The following is a 12378-nucleotide window of genomic DNA, read 5'->3' as shown; positions in this document are numbered from 1 at the left end:
TTTTAAAGCATTCTTCTTAACTCACTCCTCTCAACATTTTGCTTTTGCATATTGCCTGACAATGGTACTGAGAAAAACTGGTAGCATAATACTGTAACATAATATATTTGGTAACAGGTTCCACATAAGAAATATATGTGAGGTGGGAAGTGATAACCTTGCTGCTGAGCCAAGAACTGAGCATCAGGTTCCACTGCATTGAAGTTTGTTAGCTTTTCTTCTCCACCTCCACTACTTATCTTCTTGGAAATCTCCAGCATGGTGAGTTCGTTATAAGCTCATTAAGACTTGTTGTTCTCCTTTGCAGTGGGTGCAAAATATGCTTTATTATTTATTTATTTGTTTGTTTGTTTGTTTGCAGTAGACCTTGAAGTCCTCTTCTACTTGTTCATGACAAGGTATAGTTCTGATGACTGAATCTTAAGATTCATGTCAACTTCCACTTTAGAGGCATAGCACCAGCCACTTATAATGCTGTTTACATTTATTCCATTTACATAATCCTACTGAAACCAGAATGAGATGAACAGATAATTTTTTTCATCTGAAAAAATCTGACACACTGTAAGATCATCATGTTTCAGAAATAATATTTGCATAGAGGTCATAAAATATCTATAATAAACCATACTATTTCCTTACAAATTTGCCAGATTCTACACACAACACCCCTCCATAATAAAGAAGTATTTTCAATAACCTGCAGAAGAACCTCAACACAGAGGTGACTAAAGGATATAGAGTAAATTAGTATAGAATCATAGAATCATAGAATGGTTAGGGCTGGAAGGGACCTTCAAAGGTCATCTAGTCCAACCTCCCTGCAAGGAACAGGAATATCTCCAACTAGATCAGGTTGCTCAGGGCCTCATCCAACCTGGCCTTGAACGTCTCCAGGGATGGAGCATCCACCACCTCTCTGGGCAACCTGTTCCAGTGTTCTACAACTCTCATGGTAAAAAATTTTTTCCTAATATCCAACCTAAATCTACCTCCCTCTATTTTAAAACCATTACCCCTTGTCCTATCACAACTGGCCCTCCTGAACAGCCTCTCCTCATCTTTCTTGTAGGCCCCCTTGAAGTACTGGAAGACCGTATTTTTTTTTTATATAGGGTTGTGGAAATTATTCGTATATAACTATAGCATATGACATGCAGAAATATTTCTTTTGCTTTTGTAAAAACTTTGTTAAATTTTAGCTCTTCTCCGTATTGCTTAATCTGGGCTTGTGAAACCTTGTAACAATGTACTGTGGTATTGTCTGTAATGATGATTTTTTTCATTATCTTATTGTTAAGAAGTAGATGATTTCCACATTATTCTGTAACTAGACTAGGCAGCAAAGTGTTCTGTGTTATAATTGAGCCAATTGATTGAAGAAATGAAATTTTTTAAAAGTCTCAAGTCTAATTTTATAAATTTGGACCAGCTTATTCTTTGATACATTTATCGTCTTCTACTTTTAATTAAATGCAGTACATGAACAATCTCAGTGATCTATTTCAAAATACTCCTAAACCAAGCAAATATTCTTATGGAACACAGATTAGAGAAAGATAGATTACCTAAATGTCTTTTAATTTTTCAACACATATATTGGTATAATAAGGGGATAAAGTAAGCAGCTGTTTTATCTTTCTACCACATAATGTTGCATAAAAAACATTTACTTGCTTTTTCTTAATAATATCTTACTCATTTGCTACTCCTTCCATTTTTTTATGCTAGACTGTCAGTCCCAAGTTCCCTAATACTGCTGGAGGACACAGATAAAATCTTCAGTGGTTCAAGGAGGGAAAACATCATAGAATACAAAATGACCTTCAGATGGTCTGCCTGTCAGCCACCAAAGCAGTGGCAGATTGAGCTTTACATACAGCCCAAGAGCAGAAATAAACTCACATGTCTGTGACTAGTAGAGAATTCCTTGCTTGAAATGCAATTTACTACAGATTATTAGCAGAGCTACTCTCTAAAAATTTCTCTTTTTATCTCCTGCAGTTGCAGACTGTTAAGCAAAACAAGGCTGAGGAGTAAGTATGATCCTTGGAACACTGACTGTTTACACTGCTAAATCTTAGCATTCTCCTTGGTATTTTGTTGGTCGGGGCCAACTAGGACTCTCTCACATAACAGCCAACCACAATCAGAGCTAACGATATGCACCAGGAACCCTTTGCAGTAGGCAATATGGACAAGAGTGCACCAAGTTTGTGTCATCCTACTTACACAGTGCTTTAACATTATTCTAACAGCCTGCGGATCCTTAGGCATCACTAAACAGCCTCATGCTACACACTCTGCAGCACATAACTTCCTTTTGCGCCTTAACACTGCTCTGCTGGGCTGCAATACAACTTTCACACTATTTTGTAAACTCAGAAGAGAAAAAAAAATATAACAGTGAAATCTGAGCTCCGTTGGGTACTACACAGGGTCCAGAGGAGGTACAAGGCCAAGTGCTATGTAATGTACATAGCCTGTGTTATTGAGCTTCTTTGCAAGAGAACAGTCACAGTCCTGTTTTTCATTGTGGATTGTTGTTCTTATTTGTTTTTTCCCTCAGCATCAGTACTGCCACAATAAACTAAAGTCTGAGTGGTCACCTAGAAATCCCACTGAAGTCATTAGAAAAGTGCAACACTCCTATATGCGCCTTCTAGCACATGTACTTATCAACAGAAAGAGAAAGCAATTTCAAAGAAGTGACAGTTCGAAGTTAAAACAAATGAGAAGATGACAATTACATAACAAAGTTATCCAGAAATAAAACTTTGAATAGCTAAGGATATGTTCAAGGACTCAGCTTGAAATGTAATACCCTATTGGTAGGAAGTGACATTATGTTCATAAGCTAAGCATTAATATTAACACCTGTCATGTCTCTCATCCCAAAAGAAAAAATTCTCAGATCTTACACTGCTAAATCCAAAAAGTGGCAGCAAGTGTTATTACCAAGGGTAAGAACAGCCTTTCATTTCTGCTTAATATTCTACTCTTTTTCTGTTATGGTGTCTACAAGCCCCAAACACTTCAGTTCAGCTACCTTGTCCAAATAAGTAAGAAAATCTTACAAAACTTTGTCCATGTGAATTTTCCTGGGCCTACACCCAAAGAAGGCTCAGTATTCAAATCTAAGCAGGAAAGCTTAACCTCCTCCTTCTATCCTCTGGCATAAATCTAAAAGAGTGAATGATCCAGTATCATTATATAGCTACAGAAGCAGCGGTGAAAATGCAGGCTGAAAAGAAAGGCATCAGAGACCAAATACAGTCAAGAAAAACTGAGGATTCCTGAGCAGGAATCTAGCTGTAATTAAAGGATTTAAGCACAGAAGGCTATTGGCAAAGATATAAAGAAAAGAGCATTGAGATGTAAGCATGTATGCTATAAGGATAACTGTAGACAGATGGGGGAAAAATTGTAAGGACAACAAATAAAAACTGTGAGAAAAATAAAAAGAAAAGAACAAAATGACAAAACGGACAAACTGGACAATTCAAATGTTACCTATAATTAAACCGTGCTTCTCTGGGGTGAAAGGTCTTGCCAAACAAGGAACTGACATTTTATACTGCGCAAAACACATACAAATTGAAAAAATAGACATTTTTTCTTTTAATGTATTTGTTCTTTCAACATTAAATTGTTTTTCTTGTATCATTAACATCATCAAATAAAATATTAGTATAAGACACAATTTTAGGCAAAGAAAGAGCCAGAATCAAATTTTTAATTTCAAAAACTTGCCATGTTGAATTTATGTTGTTTGTATTCTCTCTAGTAATATCTAGATCACTGGAGATGAAAGGGCTGATTGCTAAGGGAAATTAAAAACTCCAACACAGGGAAAGAAAGATTAATCTGATTCCTTGTGGTGCACATTGCCCCATTTCATGATCTAAACTTTCTCATGTTTGGGCTGTGCTTTGTGAAGATGGCAATTAGAAATTAAGATTGGTCTCAAGTGGGTTTGAGGTTACACACGGGAAATTCTGCATGGCTCTAACGCAGCAGCTCTTCACACTCTGAAGATGTGGTAGTTTATTAAGCCAGACTGCTCATTGTGTACCAGGCTGCTACCACATTCCTCTTTCCATCATCTCTGCCTTTTTACATTGAGCTTCTGAACTAAGAAAAGAAAGGAGGGCATAGAAAAATCAGGGAGGCTGAGATACAAAGATAACATCATGGAAGGTGACTACCAGAATACTTTGGAGGATGCTCATTTATCATTCACAATTTGAGAATTCCTTTGACACACTATACATTACAGGCAGACACAAGAGAAATGGAAGTTAAAAAATAGAGTAAAAACCTGTTTATACTTTAAGATGTGTTTTAATTTTCAGCTCTGCTTATATCAGCATTACAACTTCCATAAATTTTCTGAGAAGTCATAACTAATTAAAACCAAAGAGAATATATGGGAATGATTTGCATTTCTTATATTTCTGAAGTTAGAGCAGTGAATTTGTTGGAATGGGACTATATTGATAGGCATTTCTGTTTTGTTTCCTTACTGACAACCCTTGTACATGTTTTTTTCTTTTGTGCTGGTTTCGAAGCTATTGCAATGGACTTCCTTTCTAGTTCAGTGGGTAGCGAAAATGAAAATCAACATAGCAGACTTTTTGGGCCTGAAACATAGTTATAAGCTTATGAATTGGTTTGTGAAACACTAACACATAGCAGCACCGAAAATAAATGCATCAAGAACTTACAGACTATGCACTAACTTACCTACCTGATCAATCTTAGATCAAATATTTTTAAACCAGGAAAAGATTGAAGAAGTTCATAGGTCTGAGGAAGAAAAATATCTCCCTCTGTGGTGGCTAGTCCTGGTTTTCTGTCATTTGTACTCATGGTAGAGGTCTTTTTATTACCTTCATATGTCGATTCTGTGATAATATCCACTCAGGCATTCAACCTGTTTACAGTAACAGCACTTCTATAGACTGTACTTACAGTCACCATGTATAACGCTAACTTTGTATTTTGTCAGATATCATTTCTCTCAAGTTACAACTTATCTTCTTTACAGGATGGTAGTTCATGGAAAGATAGCAATAACTTGCAATACTACATAATGAGAGCGAGCATGCCACTTCGATGTAAATGCAACAAGGCGGGAACCTTGTAGCTGTTTCCTGCTTATATTGGGGGGAAAAATGGGGGTTTCAATCTGGCCTTTCTTAATTTTGCTTCAGACTCTCTGGAGCAACTAAGACATGGTCTGGTATCTGGCATCCTTATTTGCAGCTTTAAAGCCCTAAAATCAGTTCACTGGCCTGCTACAGACATCTTGTGCAATATGATTGGAGATAAAAATTTTACATGTATCAAGGAAGAGAGATAAACAGAAACTTCTGCAAGGGAATTGAATTACTCTCTGGAGGTTGCTCTTTTTCCTAAATAACAGCAATACCAAGTAAAACTGATTTTTTTGACTCATTTCTGATCTGTGACACAGGAAAAATGTGAATTTGAGTCACAGACACGGGTGGATGAACACATTAGAAATTTCATTTTATACAGATGCCATTGAACTCATCATGCTCCAGATTTTATAGAAAAGCAGGCCTTTACTTCAGTGGATATTAAAATATTTTGTGGCATAACATAAAGAAAAAGGAATCTCTAAAGGGATAGTATCAGAAAAATGGCCTACCAGAATATTCTCCATCACTCTGCAATTTGCAAAAGGCCAGACCTTTGAGAAAAGTGGGCAAAGGGGAAAAATAAAACTGAAAATATTTTTGTGAAATGAAATCTTTGTCCTGAAAAAATAAAAAGAGAGGAGAACAAATGCTAAACATTCTCTAGGGAGTTGTTCTTCCTTGAAAGTAAGGTAAATTTTGTCTACTTTCAGAAGTTGGTAATCTCAATTTTTTAAAGTAAAAGAATGCATAAATATTTCTGGTGGTATTGGGTGAATGTGCACAGTATCTGCTCAAACCCTTATCGTCCAGGAAATTTACAATATCCATTGGAGCATCCATGGTAGATCATGTATCTCGTGGAAAAAAAAAACCCACCACCACTGGCAAAACAGTGCTTTACAGTGTATAAAATTCATAAATGTTCTCTTACACCTCAGTAAGTGAACCGTTCTCTGAGGGTTCAGTTTGTTGCCAGCTCCCTGAAAAGTGTTGTGTAACTTCTGAAAGAGGTCTCTAATATGTAAAAAAGTAGGCAGAAAGAGGGAACGAATTTTTTAAACTCAGAGATAGACATTATGCAAATATGTGTGTCCATATATTAATGACTGGGGATATCATAACAATGACATATGCTCATATGCATTTTCCATCAAACTAACAAATTTTGACAAATATATTAACCATTCTTTAAGCATCTTGAAAAATGTCGAAATATGTTATTCTTTCAGAATAAAATGTATAATTTTAGAATTCAGTACTTAGAAACAGTCCTATTGTGAAAAAGTTCTTTCATATTTCCCCTGATACCGGAACAGAAGATGGCTTTTGTCTCATATTGCCCTGGCAAATTTTAAATTGGACATCCAAAACCAGATATTTCTTATCAGGTGAGAAGTGTAAATTTAAGACACTGTATAGAAGTGAAAAAAGCATTTCAAAATTATCTATCCTAAAAAAAAATAAAAATGTGAAGAACAAAGACAGCAATGAACTGAGTTACGTAGCATCTGAACTGCAATATAAAAACAACTCCAGATAAAAAAAGTATTTGGCTGCTTAGGTTTTAATAAAAATTGCAACATTTTTCTGGACGGAATAAGTTGTAAACTGTCCTGTTTTCTTTAAAAAGTCTTCATAAGAGCAATTCCCAAATGAACAAAGAGGCATCTTCCCTGGGTTTGCTCTCTAAAATTACAGGAAATGATTACAACCTAATGCTTTTTCTTTGTATAGCAAAGAAATTCTATTGCAGCTCTTGTTCTGTCTTTCATACATGCGTACAGACGCTGTATCATTTTGTTGGCTATCCTCTCGTTCACACTCTTAAGCCTTTACTATCTCTAAATAGTACTTTGTTAGTATATAAAAAACCTTAAATAGCAGCAAAGAATCTAGTGTAGCTTAAGAATCTAGTCAGTAGGGAAATAGGTATCATCTTCTGTCTTTTCCATTTTTTTCTTTAATATGAAAATTGTAAACACTAACAGAATCCAGATGATCGAGGCAACTGTTAGGTTCTGCTGGACTGCATATTTGGTATAGCCTTGTAGCTGTCTCCTGACCTACACTTCCCTGAGGGATTTAAACTCTGCAGTACGAAGGTGTATATTCAAAGGCTGGAGCTTTAACACTGTGGATTGTTACCAAGTAAAGGTACAAGTTCAGGCCTAAGAGAAAAAAGCTTAACTGATCATATGATCAATTATCTGGACTGACACTTTAATATCAGTTTCCTCCACTGAAGCCATAGAATATTATTGATCTGAATCACACATATGCTGGAAGTGTACATTGCTGCAGTCTATACGGGTAGGTAGGGACAAATTACGAAATCTTATCCTTGTGCAAAGTCTTCTAGATTTCTGTCAAAGTACGCAGATATAAGAGTTAATATTTGAAGATCCAATTTGCTGCTGTAGAGTCTTTTGATCTCGTAGCTCTACTGATAATAATGGGGTAGGGGAACATGCATTCAATATTGTATTGGGGCTCCAAGAGCAGAATTCTGTTCTGGGCTATGAAAACAAGGGAAGAAAATGTCTACTGAGGTTTTTGTGAAATGAAACCTTTGTCCTGAAGAAAAAAAAAGGAGATGATGACAGGATCGCAAGATGACTGCAAGAGAAATACAGATTTGCAGTGACAGATACAGCTAGCACTATCACTTTCAATATGACATCAAGTTTTGGGGTTTTATCATTCTGCAAAACAGTACTGAATAATCTCTTAAGGCAATTTTTTCTCTTTAAAAAACATAACAGAACAAACAAAAAACTAAAACTGTCGAAGAATGCCAGCCTTTATAGAACTGTTAAAGCCAGAAGTAAAAATAGCCACTATCATATTTTAAGAGCATTCTGATTCTTTTTAACATCTGATACTCAAAATCAGGAGTTTTCAAAAGTGCAAACTTGTCACAGACATAAGAAAAGCATCTTCTGCCCATCATCTCTTAGCTATTTCCGAGAATAGAAAGCAACAGAAATTCAATTTCTGAATAGGAATATATGATAAATACTAAAGTTGTAAACTCTAGAAAACTGGGTATTGTGAACACATTTTGTGTTTCACTGACATTGTACATATAGATTCTGTCACAAAAAAAAAAGGTCTCAGTCAGGGAGTATTTAAACAATACAACCAAAGGGTCATGTGCTGAGCAAAATAGTGTCAATGCCTTTGGTTTTAAGATAAATTTCTTGTTGCGATTTGAGCTAAATTGTCATTGTGTTAATTATACAGGCAAACTAGAGATTGTATTTCTGGAGTCTCTGTACATGTAGAAGTTTGATGCCAGATGCTACGGGAAGTGCATACTTACTTTTTGTATCTCCTTAGGTGAGATAAAAATGTAATGCACAACAAACCTTTACCTTAAAGGACACTTTTTCCAGCTCCTTCCCCTACTCCCCCTGCCATATCCAAGTTATGGTAGTCTAAACACTGCCTTCTGCTGCTGGTGGTGAAGTCATTGCTCACTGCTCTTGGGGAAGTAACAAGAGAGACGCAAATACTTACTGCTTCATACTTATACCCATAAGTGTGACGCTGCTGCATTAGAGATTTATGAAACTTTATAACTTATGTTGACACTGTATTTGGTCTGTCTGAGATGCAGTCCTTAAAGCATAACATAGCGTTTTCCACTAGTAATAAACACATACAATACAGATCTAAAATAAAATATGTTCAAAACCATAAAATACCTGCTACATGAAGGACATGGAGCTACTGGAACGAGTCCAGAGGAGGGCCACAAAGATTATCCAAGGGCTGGAGCACCTCTGCTATGAAGACAGGCTGAGAGAGTTGGGGCTGTTCAGCCTGGAGAAGAGAAGGCTCCGGAGTGATCTTATAGCAGCTTTCCAGTACCTAAAGGGGGCCTACAGGAAAGCTATAGAGGGACTCTTTATAAGGGCATGTAGTGATAGGACAAGGGGCAATGGATTTAAACTGAAAGAGGGCAGATTTAGGTTAGATATAAGAAAGAAATTCTTTACATTGAGGGTGATGAGATACTGGAACAGGTTGCCCAGAGAAGTTGTGGATGCCCCATCCCTGGAGGTGTTCAAGGCCAGGTTGGATGAGGCTTTGGGAAACATGGTGTAGTGGAGGATTTCCCTGCCCATGGCAGGGTGGTTGGAACTAGTTGATCTTTGAGGTCCCTTCCAACCCTAACCATTCTATGATTCTATGATTCTACATCACGAACCATCATCTCCCACATGAGACCACAGTCCAATACTCAATGAGCTTATTTGAATCTCAGACTCAAACGCAAAAATACACAACAGTACATTTTCTTTATTTCAGGAACAACTCTCTGGGCTCTGCTATAATGTTCCATCATGATTTGGGTGGAATTGATATATTAATCTGGGAAAGGACTGGAGTCATCACTTAAGGAATATTTTTAATATATGAGCTAGTCCTCCAAATATTATTAGTTTTTTTAATATTGATAGATATTGGACTGATCTCTTTTGGAACCAAAATATGAGGGCCATGAATCTAGTCTGAACACATAGCAGGCATTGATTTTTTTTTTTTTTCAGCTATAAGCATAGTTAAACATTGGAACAGATTCTTTAGGAAGATTATACAGTCTCCTTTCCTGAAAGGTTATAAAAACAGATTAAAAATACCTGAAAAGAATAGCTTAAACATCACTGTATGTGCCATATGTACCAATGATGGAGTTAATGTTTCTCAGTCATCACACATGAGTAGTTACCTGTGAGATCTCAGAAAGCATTCCATGGCACTACTGCAAAAATGTAACTTTAACATGTAAAGTCAACCCTCCCACACTTCCGCACAGACATACAAACAAAAGCGCACAATACACACATATACAAAAGCTCAAGAGCAAAACTACAGACAAGCATTTAAAGTTTACTTTCATTTTCGTCAGGTTGCAAAATGGAAACCATGAGGCAATAATCAGCAAATAGCAAGGCTGATTCTGGGTTTTTTTGGAAAGGCTGGATGGTTCTTTGATTCAAGAAATGTTCAGAAACACTTGTCTGGGTGACTCCGAAGGCCCTTTTCCTTCTGGACCTGTCTGCAATGAAGTTCTGATTGTACTTTTTAGGCACACTTTGTTTCAAAGGGCATGAAGAGATAAACTATCATTCAGGAAGCATTGGAGGACCTGATCTTGATATCCTATGTGTAAAAGTAGGCACGAATTCAACCTTTTATGCTCCTTAAATTCTTAATTTCTCCTTTAAGCAATAACTGGCTATAACCTTAACAGTACCCAATCTATGTGCTATTCCTCTAAATATGGACCAAATTGCCAACACCTTCATTAATCTACCTTTAAAAAACATTCCTGAATGTATGAAGTATAAATGTTAAAATAAAATGGAATATAAGAATAAAATGCAATATCTGATTATTCATAATTTGCAGTATGTTGTGTACACCATGTCCTTGATATCAGCCAGTTCAGTGATGACAGATTACAGTTTTCCCCTCTTGTCAAGAAACACATGGAAATTGTCCTGTTCAATGAGACATTCCAGACAAAACAGACACACATTTCTTTGAGAGTTATGCGTTTGATTTACCTTCATTGTCCCTTAGAGTAAAGTTGGGATTCAAAGAAAGCCCTTCATCAAGGGAAAAATGGAATCTTGCCCCATTTGCAGAGTTATCTTTGTCAGTTGCAGTGATAGTCTGAATTACCTGAAATAAAAATTAACAATGAATGTACTGAAATTTGAACTTGACCCAAATAGTATCTGACCTCAGCAGCATGCTAAAAATTAGCTTATTTTAATTTTCTATTTGACTGCTGCTAAACTCAACTGACAAAATGACTGGGCCATTAGCTCGATTTCTCTAGCATGAAATATTTTAGAAATCACACTTCAGAGCTAGACAAAAGCATCTTTCTGACATTCTAATATGGCCAGGACTGGGTACAGAAATTTTCCTCATCTGCTTTGCTTCCTGGTGACTTTCAGAATTACAGTTTCAGCTAAACATCTGTTTTTAAAAAGCCAAAATTCAGGTTGAAATGAGATGATCAATGCAGAGCATCATCTGTTTGTCATCGCAATAATTAGATGCACTTAAATATTGGTTAGGAAAAATAATTTTTTAACCAAAATGACAGGTGTCTAATACCAGCTCTCTGTTTAAAATTTCTGTAAAAAATCAGTTTTAAATTGCTACAGAACAGAACAGGAAGAACAGCAGTCACTGCTGGTTTTAGTTTGGTTTGTCCAAAAGGAACAGAATTAGATGTAGCAACTACATACGGGAGAGGCATTTCTGAGAGGTAGGACCTTTGCCTTTGAAAGCCCTTGTGTTTTTTAAAATTTACTTTCAACTAGAACTGAGCTAAGCTTTTGGAATATACGACCAAGCAATATTTCTCCCTCTGCTTTTATTTTCATGCTGGGCCTGGAAGTTCAAGTGCTAAAGTAGAATTTAATAAAAGTTATTCTTGTGATACAGGCAGTGAAGCTCACACAGACTGCTGCACAGAGCTGATAGATATCCCGAGGGAAATGCAAAAGGGGGAGGGAAAGTGCTCTTTTCACGAGAATTTTTCTTTTCAGTGTTCAGCTATTCTGTCTGGACTGAATCTGAAGCATAAACAGTGTGGGCTCAAGTGGTTTGATCTGTTTTAAAATGAAAAGACAGCACACAGTTCTCTCACTACATTAATATAAGAGAAGTAAAACAAATACATTTTAAAGCCAATAGAGTGCAATTTCTATTCCATTGACTATATGAAATATAGTACATTATATTGAATATACACACCCAAGACAATTAACAATATTGATGATAATTGCTGAGAATATTTTGAAAGTTTGTTGTAATACTTTTTTGGTGAACCATAGTAGAATAAGATAGATCTGAAACATTTATAATGATACAATTACCAAAGTCATGGCAATATTGGTGAAAACGCTTGGCAAAATCTAATTGTTCTCTATGGAATTTTGCAAAAGTGACATATTTTTTATTGAAACAACTGCCATGGAAAAACATAAATATAAGATTATCATAGACAGATATATTTAGTTAATATTGTTGAAATGGTATGAGGCAAAGCAAGACACACAAAAAAAGTTGATGGAATAATATTTTCAAGATAATCAGTTTCTGTTATTACTCAAATAGAAAAAAGTTAAATACCATACATAGCTGTAAAATTTCAGACAAGACTTTAAAAAAAAATTAAATA

At 36.0% G+C, this 12378-nt stretch overlaps 1 protein-coding gene across 4 annotated transcripts in view; it reads right to left on the bottom strand.

Moving 5' to 3' along the window:
- Nucleotides 1–12378, bottom strand: part of CDH18 (cadherin 18) — a 204888-nt gene that overhangs the window by 3765 nt on the left and 188745 nt on the right. For 3 of the 4 annotated variants that reach the window (XM_086609025.1, XM_086609028.1, XM_086609029.1), the window contains one exon: nt 10745–10862. In XM_086609025.1, coding sequence (XP_086465151.1) covers nt 10745–10862 — 118 coding nt within the window. Of the gene's footprint in view, nt 1–8875; nt 8879–10744; nt 10863–12378 lie in introns of all 4 variants that reach the window. The other variant, XM_086609027.1, reaches the window with a different exon arrangement.

The sequence above is a fragment of the Tauraco erythrolophus genome, chromosome 3 (assembly GCF_009769465.1).
Source record: "Tauraco erythrolophus isolate bTauEry1 chromosome 3, bTauEry1.pri, whole genome shotgun sequence".
Lineage (NCBI taxonomy): Eukaryota > Metazoa > Chordata > Aves > Musophagiformes > Musophagidae > Tauraco > Tauraco erythrolophus.
This window is presented reverse-complemented; position numbering and strand designations above follow the sequence as displayed.